The sequence below is a fragment of the Aedes aegypti genome, chromosome 2, assembly GCF_002204515.2.
Source record: "Aedes aegypti strain LVP_AGWG chromosome 2, AaegL5.0 Primary Assembly, whole genome shotgun sequence".
Lineage (NCBI taxonomy): Eukaryota > Metazoa > Arthropoda > Insecta > Diptera > Culicidae > Aedes > Aedes aegypti.
The window spans coordinates 384254300-384276482 of NC_035108.1; the positions used below are offsets into that span (position 1 = coordinate 384254300).

General features: G+C 36.9%; 1 protein-coding gene across 22 annotated transcripts in view; it reads left to right on the forward strand.

Moving 5' to 3' along the window:
• Nucleotides 1-22183, forward strand: part of LOC5576029 — a 94988-nt gene that overhangs the window by 52541 nt on the left and 20264 nt on the right. For all 22 annotated transcript variants that reach the window (XR_002500840.1, XM_021846909.1, XM_021846915.1 and 19 more), the window contains exons 4-7: nt 803-2038; nt 9551-9671; nt 18427-18593; nt 18689-18808. Coding sequence is in view for 21 of the 22 variants with exons in the window: in XM_021846909.1 (XP_021702601.1) it covers nt 803-2038; nt 9551-9671; nt 18427-18593; nt 18689-18808 (1644 nt within the window). In the remaining variant the exon portion in view is untranslated. The remainder of the gene's footprint in view (nt 1-802; nt 2039-9550; nt 9672-18426; nt 18594-18688; nt 18809-22183) is intronic.

The window sequence follows — 22183 nt, forward strand, 5'->3', positions numbered from 1 at the left end:
TTCGAGTCCTTGAACAATAGTTTTAAAATGCTTGGAACATAGTTTTTGTGAGAAATTACTGTTAGTTATCGAAAGAAAACAGATTTTTTCGGGACTACCCTACATTTAGAAGCTGGTTAATCATAAAATACAAAAATTGTACTGATCTAACTGCATTATCAACAAAGCTTATGTTCTGAACTTTGAAACCATAAGCACCGCCCTAATTCTACATCACTGAAAAAATGTCTAAAACTACGGAATAACTATCTCAAGGACATCATAAATCTAAACCTGGAGGTAAGGACACCAAAATTTTCGTTTTGTCTTTTCAGATATGCTTTTGAAACCAATGTGCAATGCAGTTTTCCATTGCATGCTACAGACTTCAGTTCAATCCAAAGTTTCATTTTCCTTCCGTTTTTATCTTTATTTTGCTTCACTATAAATCTGCCACAAGCAACTCAAAAAAAAATTACGTTTAGGCGGACTTCAGCAGTCTCACCGTCTCAAAATTAGCACATGCTTTCTATAATAGTTTGACCATCATGAGTTTCGATTTTTTGCTTGCCATGTCACTCGATGGATCCATTGACCAACATTGGCTATCAAAATGAATTACCAAACGAAGCACCGCTTAACCTGAATTGGTCCCTAAATCCAATAGCCCGAAACTGCGTCGGACTATTTCTGGCAAACGTCAATGGTTCGCGTCACATGGCATCATTTCACCAGTAAGCGCTTTCATGCACAGTTGTTGCTCGTTCAATCATATTGGCAATTGTGCAATACTGATGCTATTATATCCCCTTTCTATCCGAAGGAATGCGGAACAAAATTGAGGCCACCCTTAGCGTTCAGCATGCCCTACCGAAGCATCAAGGTCGCTATCAATGTAACTCTCGACACAAAAGCTATCACATGCTATACATAGTCGGAAATGCTTCATCCGCTGGCAGTGGTGGTAGTGCTACTGGACATGGCAGAACCTCGGTTAAAAGTTCCAGCGATCAAATTATGGACACACCGGATGCATCTCTCATTGAACCATTGCTCCTGACAACATTAAGGCCAACATTGATTACCTCAGTTTCGAGCTCTCATCACCAACTGACGACGCCCGGCACATTTATCTCGCCCAATGCTCATCCTATTTCTACAGAATTCGACAAGCAACATTCCCAACATCGTCATCACCAGCAGCAATCTCACCATCATCATTCCCAAAGCGATAAATCCACAAAATCTGATGATGACAAACAAAAGTCTCAACATACTTTCAAAGCAGACTCGGTGCGATTTATGAATAAGAATCAGGAACAATCCACAACGAAAGACACCCTAGCTCTGCCAGACGACGAACGGTACGATGAGGATAACCTGAGAGACAAAACTAATAAGGACATCAAAGAAGATGAATACCCCGATACAACGGGAGCGAACGAGGACAGGAATGGCAACGATAACGATGATATTGTCGATAAGGAGGAAGATGCCGGCAAGGCTATTGTTATCCTCAATGAAGATAGATACCCCACTTCCGGAGAGGCCAACCCACTGGATGCCATCGCCGGTGAAAATAAAGAGTCAATCTCGGCAGTTGATAATGCCCGAGTGGGATCCGAACGCGATGACGAAACCATCGACGAAGACACTAGCTCTCACGAAGGCGATATCATTGTAATCGAAAAGGACCTTTCAATCGAAGACAATATCGACAAATTGATACTAAACAAGAGCGAAATCAATGGCATGATTCGGGTTGACAGTGATGAAGATCTACACCATCACCACTCTCACAAAAAGCTTGATCATATACGAAACGAACACACTTTGATTCATGTCCCTGTAGAAGCCCTTCCGACTAGCCTAACTACGGCTCTGATGATAGTACCGACTACCGTTCCAACCACTAGCACAACCCTTCCTCCGTCGACCGCAACTTCCAGCACTGCCGGTACAATGACCACCATCAAGCTACACGGACACGGCGGCGAAGGACATCACCATCATCATCATCGGAATCACGAACAGCAGCAACAACACGCGTCAGTCGCGGGTGAGGATCGTTCAAAAGCCACTCTTTGGTTCCGTTCACACATCCGTACCAATTACTTACTTCTGCTAGCTAGCTAGAGTTCAAGCAAAATGCGTTACTGGCAGTTCCATTATCTACTTTTGTTTTTTTTTTTTTATATATAAAATTTATTTCTTATAGTTAAATGATTATAAATAGGCTAAACGATAATTTGTACTCATTCCATCAATTTGTACTGCTTTTGGAATCATTTCACCCAAACATCAGCTGAATCACTTAGACTACTGCATCATTGGCAAGGCTTATGCATTCTGATCGATCGATGCTGTATTATCATCCAAACAAAGCTCAATGACGTTTTGCAATCATGTCAATCTTCCATTTCGAAGCCAATCCATCTTTTGCTTCTATTTAGCTGACTAGAATGTGCATCATGTGTGTGTAATTGTGGTTTTCGTTCTAGAATAGTACCGTATCAAGCGGATTTGGTAAAAGTTGACGGGTACCGATTGTTAAACTGGATATAGGGTTTCAGTGCTAGCAATGAGCACTTTTGAGGTCATGCACATTTCATGACACCCTTCAAAGGAAAGAAGGGGGTCTTGGAAAGCATGACAAGCTTTACAAATTCATCACAGTACTTATACTGTGTAGTGTAATAAGGGGTACAAATCCCACATATTTTGGACAAATATATATTGACACTTGGTCATTTTATTACATTTCAATTTCCCACAGATGTCAACCAAATTAACAATTGTTTTGATTTGAAAAATAATGCTTGTCAGCTTAAACATTTCCGTGCAGCGAAGATAAAAAAAAGGATTTTAATGATCGAAACAAGTCTTTACTCAAACAATGAAATTCATAATCATGTTTGTAATTTTTGATTGTGTGAAATTTAATAACTAAAAATTTAATTATAACCGAAAAATGTTAAGTTAACCAAGATCATATTCTTTAAGTTTTTCTCATATAATAGTCACATATCTTAAAATTGATTGATTTAAATAGCTGCAATGCAAACAATATTAATCCGGATTCAAACTCGTGCCCTTCGAGTGATGCTTGGCCGTGCTACCTCTCGGTCATTTCAAACTGTTGAATAGAAAGCGAAAACTGTTTCTGTAAGGCCTGTAAGTTGGAATTACCTTATTGATATGTTTTAGGAAGAATTTGAAAAGAAATGCCGTTCTAAATCAGAACACTAAATCACCTTCAATGACAAGCTTAGGTTTATGGTTCGCTCTGGTTGGATACAATTTCAGTTTAACATATCCAGGCAGAGAAAAATTTTGAAGTTACACAAAGAAGGAATGTTTGAATTATTCGATATTTATAATGTAGAAAGGTTATGATAATCCGAATCCTCAAGTATGTATATAACTCATTTTTGACAAATTGGCGCTTAGTGCGGTTTAACAGAACCCCGACCATATGGCCCAGTGAAAAAAAGTCCTACTGAAATTTTGACACCGCGGAAAAATTTATTTCAAAAACTGGTTGAATTAATAAAACATTTCAAAATTTTTCTCGAGAAATAATAGGGTTATTTGCGATAGTACACATTATTGCGGAACACAAATTAAATCCTCATTATTAATCGAAAACTTTTCTTTCTATGGACATCTATCTATATAAATAAAAATGGAGTTGTGTTTGTATGTCACGAAAATTTATTAAAAAACTAGTGGTCCCGGCAAACTTTATCTTGCCATCAAGTAGGCCGTTTGAAAAATGGCATGCAATCTCCTATACAAAATGACAGATTAGTTTTCTCCCGTTTTTCTGCATATTCCGGAGGTTTCCCTAAACTTGTTCTACACGCGTAACGTCGCAGTCTTTAACGAAACTATATTAGTGAAAGAATTGTGTGAATCTGTTGGCTCGATTTCACGCCATTTCGTGACATACAAACACCATTCCATTTTTACTTGTACAAAACATGTTCTGATTGCGAACCGCAATAACAGTAATGCACTACCGCAATAATAGTACTAAGGAAGGGTTGGGTTTACTAGTGTTACTTTATAACTAGTAAGACAGAATCTGCTCTTCAGCTTAGTGTTCTTATGGCTTTCCCACAGTAATTAAATGTTAGTTTGCTTTTCCAATCGATCATTTTTCCATCTGTATATCGTGTGGCAAGTATGAAAACTGTGCCTAAAAATTGAAAAAAAAATCCCTTGTGATTCTCGACTGGTAGGATTTGAACCCACGATCCTCAGCTTAGTCTTGTTGAATAGCTGTTGTTCGTATTACGCTACGACTATCTAGAAACACAATAATCTTGATTGAGTTATTTTCAGGCTTGACAGAAACTCCTCTGCGATGCAAAGAGGAAGCGATTTTGCCGTTTTTCTGAGGAGAAAAAACTGAACTCTAAATTTTTAACACAGATCCTCAAGCGTTCGAGTGAGAGTGCAAAAAAAATGCGAGGATTTGTTCAGGTACTCTCTCTCTCTCTCTTGTTACGATGCTCACATTAACTCACACTTCAAAAGAACTCTGGAGTTGCCGCCCGAACAAGACAGCCCTCGGGGAGTTTGGGACCACCTTTTTTTTTTGGAATTTTACTCTGTTGTGTTTTGTGCTGCATCTTCCTCGCTCAATTTTTGTTGCTTCTCTGCTTAGCATTTTTTCGCTCCCTCGCAAAGAGGCAAAGGCAGCACGCTGCTGTAGAGTATTTCATCGAACTCCGATGATGTTGAGGACAATTATCAAGCCTTGTTATTTGTAAAATTATCAAGCTTGGATAACAGTTGCTAGACACTACACGACCTAACAGGTAAAACTCTATCTCACAAAATCCAGGGGCTGTATTCTTACAGAATCCTGGATATAAATGTCACAACACTATAAGGGGGATTTGTGCTGAAGCCTAGCCATAGGTTAGCATCTAATTAGGGAGATTTCGTACATCAATTTGGAGTTGCGCAGAATTTTGCACTTACAGTGCTGTTCTGAATAATAGCAGCGCATGTCGATTTTCATACAAAATGCTCAACTTTGACATGCTGTAGTTTTGTTCCCTTTCAAGCAATCGAGCTGAAATTTTCTCCACAGAACTACAAATATGATCAATTTTGTAACTACAAAATTTCAGTTTTTTCTGAGTCCCTGCCGAAAAGTGAGACACTAGGTGAAATTTTTCGAAAAAATAGCAGTTTTTCATTTTAAAATTTTTCTTCTACAAATATTTTAAACATTTTCGGTTTAGGTGTAAGTTTGATAAGTAGGAGAAGATTGTTCCAATGGTAAGTGATATACAATTTAAAACTATAATGTGAAGCCGAAATTCAAATTTTAAAAACTGCTATTTTTTCGAACAATTTCACCTAGTATCTCACTTTCCGGCAGGGGCTTAGAAAATTTTAAAATTTTGTGTTTACAAAATTGAGCATATTTGTAGTTCTGTGGAGAAAATTTCAACTCGATTGCTTGAAAGGGAACAAAACTACAGCATGTCAAAGTTGAGCATTTTGTAGGCAAATCGACATGCGCTGCTATTATTCAGAACAGCACTGTAACTTTCACGAAAACTTTTGCAGGATTATCACTAAATTTTGCACATGATCTCCCAGAATTTTCAACAGGATTACACAGTCTTGGTCGGAATTACTAGAACATTATTTCGATGAAACTCTGGGTAGGATTCCCACATGCTTTTTGATGGGCTTCCTAGGTGGGAGTATGGTAATATCTAATAAGTCTAGTCTAGGGCTATTCAGTAGGTAGACACAAATATCAATACAGCTACTGTGCCGCATTTGGTTTTTGAGTTGATTAAAAGACAAACAAACCTTAAAAAAAAACAAAAACTTTTGAATCCCAAAATAACTAGGAACGGAGACAATCGTACAGTACGTCTTAGATTCCGGAGATATGCAAAATTGTTGGGAATGACGGGGGTAATGTCACTCTATTGGTGCGACCGAAACTATCAATGATGGAACAAATGTAAAAAGATATATTTATTCAAAAGATTTGCAGCCCGAACTTTTCCCCGAACAAATGTATTTCTGTACTTTGTCCTAGGCTTAAGAGTCTTTCTGGGGCGTCTTTGGTTTTCGAGTGAAGTTCTTTGCTCGTTTTTCTTCCAATTTTATATAGCTTCTTGACCTTGTTGCCAATATAGGATGTGTTCTTTTCTGCTATATTCATGTTTCAGATAAAGCCCACATAGGAGCCCAAATAGCAAACCATGCTGTAGAATATGGTTTCCAATATCACCGGTCGAGGATCTTTTAGGATTGGGAATTTTCTTGACTCCTCGTTTCGGCTTTTTCGCCTGGCCTGGTTGCTTAAATCTTAATCCAGCCTAGGAGATTTTATAAAAACACAGCTTATCTTTCAGAACAAATACTACAAACTCTGAATATAGTAGACATTTTTGTTCCACAAAATGCAAAATAAACACAGAAAATTTCTGGAAAGGAGAGAGGTTTATATAGTCATATTTTAAATCTGAAAAATGGGTCCCTATATAGATGAGCGACAGTTCACAGTTTACAGATTTCATTATTCTAAACAATTACTACAATTTTGATTTTATTAATTACAATTGCTATGCAATCAAGTACAGTACAAAGTTATTCACTACATTTTATGTGTCTATCGCAGCTTCTATTTCTATTTCTATATTTCAAAGTTTGCTGGTAATCTTCTTCCTACTAACTTCTCATTTCTATTGTGCCAATGCTACGAACATCTATTCAAGCTCATACCTATGCATTGATGAACAAAATTTGCTTTTACTAGAATGGTTGGAACAGAACGGATGGCTAGCAAATTCTCATTCTATGTTAACTCATCACCCATAGTTATATGTTATGTTATATGTAATTTGATGAAATGACCAATATCGCATTTTGCTCACAGCTCACAGTTGCTAGAATTTGAAAAGAGATATCTAATAAAACTCTGTAGACAGTAAGACAGGCAGGATGTGTCGATTCATCAAAACGTATTGTAATAATGTATTTTTGTGGAAATAAAATTCATATTTTTGAACCATTTTGACTTTTCTTTAAATGAGTACATATAGCTAGTATTATAACTATATTTCACTTAAGGCTTGCAATGCAATGGCTTGACAAAAATGTGTGCAAAAGTTGAGAAAAATGCGTATGCCGAGAAGTCTTATTTATTTTCTTCAAGCAATGTAAATTAAACCAGCATATTCGAAACGCCGAAACGAAATGTAAAAGTTAAGTTAGTGAATAGCTTTGTAAATCTTGCTTGTGATTCTATTATTCTTTTTATTGCAATAATTCCATACGTTGATGCTTTGTATGATACGGTAGACTGAGATTAATTAGAAACACAAAATGTGAAAATCAGCCTTGAAGAAGGTAACAAGCAGAACTAAACCTTGGATAAAATAAGATAGGATTATCATAATATGACCAAAGAAAGAAAACCATATTCTTGTCAACAACGAAAATCAATCTACCAGCCAGTGTTGAAAGAAAAGGTTTTAGGGAATGTGCAAAGACGTTCCATTCTTTGCAACGGCCTGTGTTAGTTCAAATATTCAAACATTTCTGATGATTTCAAGTTACGTGTGCAGTAAACTCATACGTCAATTGAATACTTTATAAAAGAGCAGTAAAACAAGTCAAAAATTTGCGATGCTATCGTGTACCATTCTCTACAAGGTACATTACTTCGGTAAAAGTAATAATCCTATAAATCGCCCACATTCAGATTTTTTGATGATTTCATGCGAAAACCTTACTGCAAAATATTCCAACAACAATGTACGATAATTAAGTGCTTATGAAGATGAACACTCGTCACCACAGAATATGTTTAATAAACTTCGAATATTCAATATATGAAAATTAAAAAAGAAATCTCAATATTGTAGGATATGCGTTCTTAACTATACCAAGCGTCACATAATCTAAAAAGTTGCAGAGTGAAAATTTTGTTTGTTTGGGCCCAAATTAGATGGTAATTGAACATTTATAGTGCCCAGTGCCTTCCTTAGCCGAGTGGTTATAGTCCGCGGCTACAAAGCAACGCCATGCTGAAGGTGTCTGGGTTCAATTCCCGGTCGGTCCAGGATCTTTTCGTAAAGAAAATTTCCTTGACTTCCCTGGGCATATTGTAGGATATGCGTTCTTAACTATACCAAGCGTCACATAATCTAAAAAGTTGCAGAGTGAAAATTTTGTTTGTTTGGGCCCAAATTAGATGGTAATTGGACATTTATAGTGCCCAGTGCCTTCCTTAGCCGAGTGGTTATAGTCCGCGGCTACAAAGCAACGCAATGCTGAAGGTGTCTGGGTTCAATTCCCGGTCGGTCCAGGATCTTTTCGTAAAGAAAATTTCCTTGACTTCCCTGGGCATAGAGTATCATCGTGCCTGCCACACGATATACGAATGCGAAAATGGCAACTTTGGCAAAGAAAGCTCTCAGTTAATAACTGTGGAAGTGATCATAAGAACACTAAGCTGAGAAGCCGGCTCTGTCCCAGTAGGGACGTTAATGCCAAGAAGACGAAGAAGAAGTGCCCAGTGCCTAGTACTAGCGATGAAAGCAACCATGAAACAATGCATAAATTTGCAGAAACAATGAGCTGAAAAGCAGACTCTATCTTATTTGAAATGTAACTTCAGAAATAAGAATAAAAATAAATGTAATAAAAGAATAATTTAGAAATATTCATTGAACATTGTTTGATCTTCTACTGTTCGCTTAAAATTTACGAATCTTTACATCGCTGACGTTCCATCATTCGATATTTTTGAACGACAAATTTCCAGATCCCATCGGCACTGACTACGACCAAGTTATAATCCACTCAATCCAAACCACAATAGCTACCACTGCTCACATGCAGAACAATATTTCAACTACCGTGGTGTGCCCTAATTCCAATCAATCTTTCGATAACGCCTAAATCTACGTCCACATTATTCGTCGCCAAAACGGTGATTGGAGTTAGCGCACTTTACGGTAGCTACACATTGCACTTTGATGTGCTAAATCGATGCCAATGGATCGTTGATTTAACGCACGATGACGACAACTAGCCGTACATACACAGCAAGTTTCAGATGACAACTAAGCAGATAGTTGGTTGGATTCGAACCGTGGAATGCAGCTACAGAGTGGGTACATCAATACCCATGTGACTGCTAACATCTAGTTAATGATGCAATGCAAATATTTTTACATTTTCTATCATTATTCGTATGCTTAATTTGCGTCAGCAGCGCAAGGGTGATGCTATAGCATATTTTATCGAAGCCAATATCAAACGCGGGTCGGGATATCCTTGCTTCGATTGAGTTGCTAGCTAAATTGATTTCTTCGGCGAATCCTACTGAGGATGCTTATTTTTCTTGTACAATCCAACCGCTAGTTTCGATAGTTGATACTTTATCTCGTCGTTTATTTTTTTTATCGCTAGTTGATTACGATTCAATTCGCAGTAACAGTTGACATTTTCTTTTCCTTTTATAAAAAGCAAAATCATCAATCGGAGGGACGAAATTAATCAGGGGTTTTTCTTTCTCCAGTTTCAGATATCCTGCATCCCAACTACGATGATCCCAGCTCTAGTTTAAAATATTACGACATCGCGAAAGCAATGACGCTCGGTTGTAATATCACGAAAGAGGGCGATTATGAGTTAAGTTGGTAAGTATAATTTATAGTTTTCCTTTAATTAACGTTAAGTGCTTGATTGACGGGTACAAAATCCTCAAATTTTCAAGTTTTTGGTCAGCCTTAAAAACAGATAATTGAATATAGTTTTAATCTTATAATTATTAGTTAAATATCTGATTTTGGTTGCCATTTCCTGGGATTATTTACCTCGATAAATTGCTCGCGATAGTTTACATCATTTAAGACTAGGGGAACAAAACAAATTTAAAATATGCACTAGTAGTGACCAGGACTGGGAATGGTAATAGAAGTAGGTTTAAATTTCGCGAAAATTACGTGGCTATCCTGACTACAGTAGTTTAAAAGCGTGAAACTCATTAAGGGATCATGCACAAATTACGTCACGCTCCGAGGGGGAAGGGGGCCAAGCCAAGAGTGACAAGCCTTACAATAATTTCGGAGGACTCATACAAAAAACGTGACGAAGGGAAGGGGGTCAAAAAAGTTGAAATTTAGCGTGACATAATTTGTGTACCATCCTCAAGTAACCTTTGCTGGGTAGTTGTTGGGAAATAGAACTTTTTTCTACTGTAATTTTGGGTTGCCATTAGCAACGGATGTTTGCTACTTTCAAAGCATTTTGCCAACAGCAGCGATAGCCGTGAGTTTCACTGGCATTTCTGACTGTGACTTGCATTGCTTGGCTAGTGTAGCGTGAATATCAGAACTTTTCCCAACTCTAGTAATGACCAGCGTTTCCGCATGGCAAGACTATGTGACTTAACCTGTTTGTTTGATCAAATTTCTTTTTACTTTAGGTATTTTATACGTTCAATGTTTGTGACAATTCACATGAGCGTGAGCATGAGCACATTTTTGGAAACTGTCCATAAATTCGAACTCAAACGTACCTTCAACATTTTTTTCGAAAAGTTTAACACTTGGAAAAAATATCATGATTAAAAGATAAAAAATTATTATTCTGGTAAAAAATCACCCAAACGAGGGCGTAGCCAGGATTTTCGCCATGAAGTACCGTTTTGACTCATATTCCGAACACTTAAGGCCAACAGTGACTTCAAATGCTTCTGATTGGCATAAATTGGCTGATATTTGTGTAAATTTTAATTTCTTCGCAAAGTCTAACTGTTAGCTGTTGAGTGTACCAATAAGAATGTTGATTTAATTAGTTTTAGTATTATTTTTATGTAAAAGTATGCAACAACAGTTTGATTCAAATGCCGAACACTGTGTTTATTCTGTCTCATATTCCGAACACCTTGATTCAGATTCCGACCAGCACGAATAAATCGGAACCAAATGAATAATTTCGCAAATAAATTAATCTGAGCTTGTTCTACTGGTCTCAAACTCGAGAGTCATCACTACTCCTGTGGTAAAGATTACCGTTTTGTCTCAAATTCCGAACAGTCTCATATTCCGAACACTCGGTTTTTGTATGGCGATTTGGTTGAAATGTTTCGCTGAAATATGTCACCAAATAACAAGGAAATGGTAGTCAATTGCAATTCAATTTAAACGTCTCCAATATAATTTATACCGCGGGAGAATCACCACTACTCCCGCGGTATAAATTATATTGGAGACGTTAAAATTGAATTGCAATTGACTGCCATTTCATTGCTATTTGGTGACATATTTCAGCGAAACATTTCAACCAAATCGCCATACAAAAACCGAGTGTTCGGATTATGAGTCTGTTCGGAATTTGAGACAAAACGGTAGTTTTTGATTCTATGTCTTGTGGAATCAAAAACTATATGTGGAGCGACTGCTTCAGAAGTTTCAGTTTGTTTTGATCTAAAAAGCAATTAAGATAAAATGTTTGAATTAATTATTGATATTTATTTTTTGAGGAATTCCCAGCGAAACTCATAGAAGTACCGTAATCCGGGGTATCATTGATCAGCGGGGTAACATTGATCGGAATGACTCATCTCGTCAAAAGTTCGTATCATCATTTATTGATAAAATATTTCCAAAGCATGAATTGCGCTTCTCGTTCTTATATTCAAGAGCTAATGAAAATTCAGATGTTTGCAAAAAATGCATTTACTTAATGCGTATATTTAACAACTTTTTGAAATAAAGATTTCAATGGTTAAGGATGACACTACCGAAGATTCATGTCTCACATAATTTGTGCCAGCGATATGAGCAAGGAAAATGTGATTTTTACTAAAAATGGCTTCACCAAAAATTATTCCGTTGTCAAAACTTTCATAATAATGTTCAATTAGGCAACATTAACGAATTACTTTTAAAAATGTAGAATTTCCTTAAGAAATTGCCTACTTTTAGGCGTATTCCGCGATTCGTGGTGTTTTTAATTTTAAAATAACTTAAAAAATAAATGACTTGTAAGCGTTTGGCTTCAGAAGCCATGATTTAAGTAAGTAACGAAAATTTCAATTTTACTGAACGGTGTTTACATAAGTGATCAATGTTACCCCATATCAGCTAAATAAAAAAATCGCCTTAAACATTTTTATTAACATTCTTAAACCTTTCAAGAATTAAAATAAAGTATATAGTCACTAGCTATTGGTGGCAGTACTGGTTTTAAAAACACAAAACTCGCAACATGTGCATTTTCAAATTAAATATTTAAGAAATATCATAAAAACTGATCAATGTTACCCCGGATTACGGTATCCTTGAAGAAAATTTAGCGTTAGCGTAGCTACGGTATACTTTGTAGATTGGATACTAGTAGTACTCACGTTTTTTTATTATTATTATATCTATCCTTTACGAACAAGGTAGGGGAGTAAACCATGATACAATCTTGAAAAAGAAAACTAAAAGCATGAATATAACTATTCCCGGTCACGGAGGTGTCCTTTGAGAAAATTTTGATATAAACATTGAAAAATAAATAAACACGCATTAATAGTTCTGAAGTAAAAATATTTTTTCTGGAACTCTGTCAAAATTCCCTAATTTATAGAGTTTAAAGAATCTTCTTTTAAAAGAAGTCTTTGGAAGAAATCTTGCAGGAATATTATACATAAAAAAATCATGAAAAAAACTGGTAGAGTCGCTTAGCAATTTTTGAGAAAATCACTGCTTTAAAGAACTTCTTGTAGTAATGGTCGAATCCAAGAAGGGCTCCCTGGCAAAAATAAAGGACGAATTTATAAAAATTCCAATCATATGTGGAATTCAAACTTCTAAGATGAATACCAAAAAAAATCTCAAGGTGTATATTTAAAAGAAGTAAAATAATTCGTGGAAGAGTTTCTGATGTTATTGGTAAAGGAAAACTTGGCCAAGGGCACGCTTAGAAATTCCTTCAGTAGTTTTCAGGGGAAAATGCTTAGAGGTCTCCTCAATGGAATTCTTGGTTAAAACCTTGATAAATTCCTAGAATAATCCCTGTAGGAATTCAGAAAAAATCCTTGAAAAAAATAGTAGGAATTTTCGGAATTTCTGCGGCAATTCTTCAAATATTCATTTGTGCATTGATGTCTACATAAAAGCGCCAGACAGGTTATTACCTGCAATATTATAGTGGTTTTATGCTTTTTATTTCAGAAATTACTCGAAAAATTATTGGTGGCATTGCTTAGAATATTATGTAGAGCTTTTACTTGAAAGCGCTGGAAAAAGTTCCCTGGGTTTGTTGTTAATATTGGTTCTGAATTTCTGCAAAACTTTATGAGAGAATTCCAAAATGAATTCTTGGAAATATTTTCTTGTTATTTCAACGAAATCTTAGAAAAAACTCTGGATACGTTTAATGAAGAAAAATCTATGGCATAATTTCATATAAACTACCGGGAGAAATTTTTAAAGAAATGTCCTGACAAATTATTTAAGGCCAACCCCAAGAACAAATTTGGAAGATTTCTAGAAGGTATATTCGGAAAATTTAAAAAATAATCTTCTTCTTTCTGGCGTTACGTCCCCACTGGGACAGAGCCTGCTTCTTAGCTTAGTGTTCTTATGAGCACTTCCACAGTTATTAACTGAGAGCTTACTATGGTAATGACAATTTTTGCATGTGTATATCGTGTGGCAGGTACAAAGATACTCTATGCCCTGGGAAGTCGAGAAAAATTCCAACCCGAAAAGATCCTCGACCGGTGGGATTCGAACCCACGACCCTCAGCTTGGTCTTGCTGAATAGCTGCGCGTTTACCGCTACGGCTATCTGGGCCCCTCGAAGGAACATGAAGGAATTTTGATTTACAGTCACTGTTCAAAATAAAAACATAAAATTAAAATTTATAATATTAACTTTTTTGTGTTTTATTAATTTTTGTGCTAAAGACTGTACCATAAACATTTTTCCCTGCCTTGGCCTCTCAAGTGGTCCAGAACATAAAAGAAAACTAATATCTGCATAAGCTAAATATTAAATGAAAAACAAAAATTTTGGCTTACTCATTCTTCAAAATTCATGATTTTGAAAATATCTTAATCGTTGGAATCTAAAAAATGTACACCTCTAGCCTTTAACTCATGTATAGACACAATAAGAATGGTCTGATCGTGGGAAAATGTGTACAAGATGTAAGCTCATCAATGTTCCAGATTTTTGGGACCCACATTAGAATTCATAAAGTATATATATATATATATATATATATATATATATATATATATATATATATATATATATATATATATATATATATATATATATATATATATATATATATATATATATATATATATATATATATATATATATATATATATATATATATATATATATATATATATATATATATATATATATATATATATATATATATATATATATATATATATATTTATGAATTCAAATCCGTAATGAGACTTGAGTCATTTTCAAAATAGGTATCTGAGCCTGCTTAAGTTCCTACATCAGGACAGCGTTTAACTGTTAGAAGACTTCTCTCTCATGGGTGCAATCGATTGAACACCATGGAAAGTAACTTACAACACAAATATTTGTGAAGGCTCCTGAAATTTGGAGCCCAAAGCCTCGGTTCCCTAAACCTAGCCCTAAAATATTAAAATAAAGGAAAACCGGATAATCAAAGGGCCCTTGTACATCACAGATCCAAGTCTCCTCCAAGTATGCTTGCCATGCTCATTTTCTTTTTGGTATCTTACAAATTGTCAATATCCACTGCGACTTTGGGCCCCTACGCTACTTATAAGTCTAGATGGCAGAATGTTAAGAATTCATTTGACGTTGTCATTGCAGGAAATTTATACGAAATTATAAGAGCGATTCAAGGAAGAATTCATGTTCACAATTTTAGGAAAATTTCTGACATTTTTGCATTAACTCCTTAACAATTTTGCTGCATTTTACTTCCAAGACTCGTCTTCTCGGGCTTTTGCCAATTTTTTCAGAAACATTAATTCCTAGGTATCCTAGAGAAATATCAGAAAAAATCAATTCATAATTTGATGACAACTCAAAATTCACAGTAAAATCTTTTAAACAGATATGCCTTAGCAATTTAACATGTTTTTTTTTTCGTAAAAAATCTAAAGCTGTTCTTGTTTCAATAGAAATTCAATGAATAACTTTAGACTTTCAGCTGCAAATCTTTCCAGTTTTTTCCCTAATAATTCGTTTTAAATTTGATTACCCAGACAACCAGCAGTCGCATGACGGTTTACGCGAAAAGTCGTTTATTTATACACATTGCATCACAACCGAACTGCATGGTGCGTGAAATCGCTTGATCGAGGAGTTTACTCGCATTAAACGCTGTTTTAAGAGTTCATCTGTACAATTTGTTTCGTTCCGTACAACTTTGTACTCGTACAAAGTAAGTCGGATCAATCCGTACCAGCTGACAAATCTATTTTGTTATGATAAATCAAGTCGTATAAGCGTACAGATTAGTTCGTAATAAAATCTGCTCACTCGCATTGCATGCTATTTTTCATCATATAATATATGTACGTATATCGCCTCCACTTATGTACGCATAAGGCCTTTTCGCAGCATTTTATTCGTGAAACTTTGCTCAAATAAGCATCGCATAACACAAAAAGTGATTTCATTATATGTGCATTCTGGTTGTCTGGGTACTCCTCATGAGTCTTTAACTATATCACTTAACTGTTTCCCAAATCTCAGCAAATGAACATAATGCTCGTCATAAAACATGTATTAATGGTGGTGTCAGTTTCGAAAATAAACATTGCAAAAGTGCCAAAATCCGGAAAAAAAATCATGTCGTTCTTAAACAGATTTTACAGTATTTGTTGTTTTTTTTATCCATTTCTTTCCATTACTCACATTACATTCCAGCTAAAATTTTAGCATAATAATTTAAGAAAACTTGCACTATTTTCAATTAAAATATCAACAATTATTTTTGCATAAGTGTATCGATTTTTAATCAAAATTGCACTCTGTGTATGAGCATGAGAATAGATGACCAATTCGTAGTTGCTACTCCGTGATTGATAAGAACAATCGAAGTTGTTCAGGGAATTAATGAATGGGACTTGGGATTAGCTTACCATTCTTCAATGTGCACAAATAGAGAGCTCAATTTTTTAAAGTCAATAACGGCGCTGGCCACGTCCTTACGGTCATCGGGGAAGGGAAGGAATGTTAGTTAGACAACCGTTGTTACTAGAGACCTAGTATACCTCTGCATCTCCACAGTTGTCATGGATAGAATATTGGGTTAGTGGGATAAGGTAAAGGTCTGGGAGTCACCAATGGGTGGTGATACGATCCATGATATAATCACGCGTAATCAGATTCGCGATATAATTCGATAATCGCATTGTACGCCGAACAAGTATTCATTACTCGCCCACACAAGAGCAAGCGACGCGATCAATACATCAAACACTACTAATGATCCGCGGCGCTTTTTCATTTCACTACGCGAACAACGTGCGACATATTTGATCCTGCCCTCATCACCCGTCCCCGCAAGGGCAAGCGTCAAGGTCGAAGGATCAAACACAACTAACTTTCACGGCACTTTTTTCACTACTCCCAAAATTGCACTCTATGTATGTTCAGGAAAGTCGAAAACATTTTTTCCACACTATTTATATGGGACTTCTGAAAATTTTCTAAGGCTAGACAATTTTCTAAGGTAAGGCATCTTCCTAAACACCTCCCTTCTAGGAGCGTGAAATAATTCGTGCATGGCCTCTAAAAGCATATAAATTGATGAAATCGTTCTAATTCTTATATATTTGAAATTTCAACCAAAATAAATTAATGACAAAGAGCGCACGTGATACGTAGTGTCTTCTCATGACAGTTTTACTTTCTCATAGTCGGATGAGAGTTGGGATACTTACCAGCACTGGTTAAAAGGAGAATAAACCAACATTCCTAAAGTTACACTAGGAAAAAGCATTTATTTTTTTCGAGATTTTCAATCCGAGACAAGTTATCGGAATTGACGGCTTAATCTCCTTTTCGAAAGAAAGATCAAATGTAATAAAGGATAGGATTCAATCCTAGTTTTTGGCATGAGAGGTATATTTCTAACCACTGCACTTTATCAACTAAAATGTTTATGAACTTCATCTTTATGCGCTTTTGCTTACGCAATTTTATGTACTTCTAAGAAAAGGAAGCCGAATTTTGTACAATAATGAAAACATAATAAAGCTCCGGTCACACTCCATTTCCACAGGCCGGAGACCAATTCATTAGCATCATTTACGAATTGCTCGATTGCACGCAAATCCTTTCGAACATCCACACACCTACTCAATCACATTCACCCGCAAGGCTTCCGTTTCCAACGACTGTCGGGAAGGCCATTGTGGACAGAACACACGTTGAATAATTTTCACCATCTTTGGAAAATTAGCATTTCATTAGCATGTGTTACATTCGTCATACCACCGGTAACGTCACATCTTCCCAACAGGGCGCTTCAGTTGGGAACAAAAGCTGACAGAAGCAGCTGCCTTGTGGAGACTGCTAGAGTTATGGTTTTCTGATTCAAAATGCTACCAATCAGAGTCACTTTGTACCGATCGGATGCCACATTCATCCCTTCGAGGGCTAATGCCAAGGTACAGTATGCCCCAGAAAAATGCGAAAATTATACAATCTTTTATTATTTATTGTTTTTGAGAGCAACTTCTGATTACTTTATCATATTCTTACACGACTTCGCAATTTAGTAGAATGTTTGTCATCATTTTTCTACATACCAAGCCAATGTACTAAAGTAAAAAAGTGTGAAGGATCTATTGAGTTAGAGAAAGCATTTGATCGTTGCTTACTCAAAGTTTAATAAAAAGTAAAGATGATGGACTAAGTCTGAGCAACATACAAAAAACAGTAAATACTGAGGTCTATACGTACTTTTTAGAGAAGAAACTTGTTCTTTTGGTTAGAGACAACTAAGATGATCCTTACAGACCAAACAAATCAACCAATGAATAAAATATATAATTAGCTTTCATTTTCCATATAAAAGCTACCATAAAACATGATATAAAGATTTTCCCATTTTTTAATGTTCCGTACTATATACGGAAAACTCTTCCACCTAAATTGGCTATGTGGTTGGTAACCCACAACATCGTCCCAAAAACGGAGCCTTTCTCCGAGGGTTCTAATTTTAGATACCAACTCCTGTACCTTGATTTATCCTTTGTTCTACGTCACCACCCCCCACTTGGAAAGGCTTAACCAGGTCAACCGGCCAACGGACGGCTCTATGCTGGAACTTTTTTCACTGCCCACAATGCAGAAGAAAAAACTATAACCAGGTCCAACCGGAATTTTCATCCACTTCCGTTTTCTGTTCTCTTCCAGGTCAAAAGACGGCGAAAACGTGAGCGAAATCGATTCGCTTCGGGATCGTTACAAAATAATTAAGGAAGAACGCAAGTTCATCATCAGTCGGGCACTCGAATCTGATGCCGGCTCGTACACGTGTAGCGTGCGGGCGCTGAATGCGTCTAGAACTTTTAATGTAGTAGGTAAGTCCGGGAACATCCTATAGCTACTCATCAAAAACCAAGAAGGTTTACTAATCGGGTTTCTTTCGTCTGATTTTTCTCACCGTCATTCACAGCAAATGTTATTGTTAAATTTGAAAGCACAGAAATAGGAAAAACAAACATGGTGGAAGGCGAAAAACTCTCCCTTCATTGCGTAGCGTTCGGAACGAATCCCAAGATTACCTGGACAGTTGGTAAGTACTTGTACTTTCTTCTATTGAAAGTTTTAGAAGCAATGCAATTAAAATGGAATGAAAGAGGTGAACATTACCCATACAGTATAACTGCAGTAAATGAATTTACCGTTTTGATTTCTGAAATTTGCCACTGTAACTCAATGTTGTCACTAACTTGCTACGGTACGTTCAATACCGTAGTTGACTAAGACCTTGTTAACTGAGTTGAACGACAGATTCGTCAACTGCCTACGATCAACTTGGACACTAAATCAACTGTAATAGCTCGCTGAAATCACAAAAATTTCACTTAGGCTCCTCCAGTCAATCATGTTTACAATAATGCACATGCAAACATAATCAAACCGTCAAACCAACTCGTTTCTGGAGCGATCGCCATCAATTAGCGAACCTCGGCACTCTCTGTGTGGGAACTTAATCCGACATCAAGAACGCAAACAGTCTTTCGTCTCTCAGACCAAATAGCTGAAAGCTTGACCACGCGTGGGACCGTTGAAATAGCAGAAAACACAAAATTCATCGCTTTCCTCGGAAATCGTGTTTGCATGAACGAACCTCAAATCAAAGGAATCGGTGTTGTTTTATTAAATTAACTGAACGTAACCGAAATTCCCAACGCTACGCACTGTAAACAGCTAATAAACATTGCTGCCCAGATTTCGAGCCTCTTTCGGTTGGTCTCACTGGCTGCTCAAAATTTCGATACCGAATCCGTACTGTTGTTTACATGCCAAATGGACATTAACTGGTCGGCTGGGAATCAAGAAAAGGCGGTCCCAAAATTCAATAGCAGTGTATGAATAGCTGAATCAACTGTAAACTGCAAACAATAAACAAAATGCGCGTGTTTCGAGTAAATATTTGCCCGCCTGTTCTTATTTGGTTGTGGTTATTGCGGACTATTGAGCATACAGTTTCTGCGATGTTTAGTATCGATAACTGTAAATCAAATTTCAAATCAACAAATTGACGGTTTTATAAATCTATGCGACGAATCTCTGAAAAATGTACCTTTTGACGTAAATATTCGCAATTACGTCATTTTTGTCGTACTAGCAGGAAGGAAACTCCTGCTCTTGTTCCGGCCCTCGATTGCAGCTCACGGTATTAACCTATTTTACGGGGGAAGGTGTTATATCACTCTTTCCGACAAACTTTCCGAAGGTGTATGGCCCTGACAATTGACAACGGTATAAAGCAATTGCGAGTTAAAATCCTAGCTACAGGTGGCAAGCATGGCGCAACTATCCTACAAAATACGTAGAGGCATGCGTTTCCTCGTTACTACCATAGGTACCTGTATATGAAAAGGGCACACAGAGTGCAAACAGGCAAACAATACAATCGTCTTTAGAATGGGGAATGTTCCAGAATACAAAACTTTACTTGTAGTTTATCCCTTCTGAACCACGTTCGAAAAGAAAATCATGTTGAATTTGACTAATGGAATTTGATTCCTGGTTTAAACCATAGTAATTGGTGAAAAAATCTACTGAGATGCTTGATTTTCAAATAAAATAATTTTCATTCATTTATTTAATTAAAATTTAAACAGATAACACTGAATTTCACAACACTTTCACAAGCCACAATATTCGGTTCGTAGCCGCATCTCTCCATCCCCGGTTCAACACACAACGGACACTTTCACCACCGGTCTAACTTTTGCTGCATCGCGTTTCAGGCGGATGTACAGGTTGTACACCTTTTCAAATGTTCGGCCGATAATGTCCATATCATCCGCGAAGCAAACAAATTGACTGGATCTCTCCGCATAAAACCTTTCAGCGCAATATTGAACAACAGGCATTAAAAATTATCACCTTGACGTAGTCCCCGGCAGGATTCAAATGAACTGGAATGTTCGCGTGAAACCTTAACTTAAAATTGCACACCTTCCATCGTTGCTTTTATCAGTCTCGTTAGCTTCCCAGGAGAGTTGTTCTTATCCATGATTTTCCATAGCTCTTCGCGATCGATACTATCGTTTGCTGCCTTGAAATCGATAAAAAGGTGATGCGTTGGGACCAGGTATTCACGATATTTTAGGAAGATTTGCCTTACAGTAAAGATCTGGTCCGTAGCCGATCGGGAATTAGAGAATCCCAAAAATTCTCAAATCCATGGACACTCTAGTGGATACATTAAATATTAGTTAGATTTGGCTTGAATGTGAATGTGATTTTTGAAAGTTAAATTTGTATCTAGCATGAGTTCTAGATACTTATCTTCTAACTTGATGGACTAAAATTCCCTACAATGAATCTCCTCATCAACTCCTTCGTGTGCGCAGTCTACCACAAAGTCGGCGGCCTCGTCGCTTGTCCTTCTTCCGGCATACGGCAACGTGACCAGCCCAATGCATCTTGACGTGTTTTATACGCTTGACAATATCCACTTCTTTATACACTTCGTCCAACTCGTGATTCATGCAACGCCATCAGATGCCGTTTTCAAAGTTACCGAGTATTGTTTGCAGCACTTTACGTCCAAACTCTCCGGTCGACTTCCTTCAATGTCCATGATTCATGGCCATATAGGATAACCGGAAGGATCAGTGTCTTGTATAACGCGAGATTTGTTTTCATTCGCAGGCTACGGGACTTCGTCTGGTTAAGGAGCCCGTAGAAAGCCTGACTCACAGCTGCAATTCATATTTTCACCTCGCGAGTAACATCATTATCGCACTTCACTTGTGTTCCAAGATACACGAATTCTTCCACCACTTTAAACTTTTCACCACCTAGCACCATTGATGATACCGATATTATTCGCAAAGTCAAGAAGCATGATGGCGAACGATGACGAAATCTCGTCCACCATCCGCACACATGATTCCAGCGGTGCACGAATCAGTCTAATCAGCTTCACCGAAAAGCCATTTTCGGACATAATTTGCCACAACTCGTTTCTCTTCACAGAATTGTACATTGCTTTGAAATCTACAAACAGATGATAAGTCTGTAAGTTGTGCTCTTGGATCTAGGATATGAAGCAGGGTAAACAGTTGATCCGTCGTTGAACTGTTCTCTCGAAAACCAGCTTGATTTTTGCCGACAAGGAACTTCTCATGCGGTCATACTCTGTTGAACAAAATTCTAGACAAGATTTTGTACGCCGAATTAAGGAGTGTTATCCTTCGGTTATTGGCGCACTCCAGTCGATGCCCTGTCTTTTTCAAAGGGCAAATGAGACCATCAAGCAACGTGTAGACATTTTTTCTTCTATCTTCACCTTATCTAGCTTTGGAGTTTCCACAGCCTGTCCATCGGCATCGTTTTCTGTTTCCAGATCCACTTCCGTTATCTCCATTCATCAATGACTCGAAGTACTCTTTCCACCTGGCAGCCACCATTGCATTGTTTTATCCGT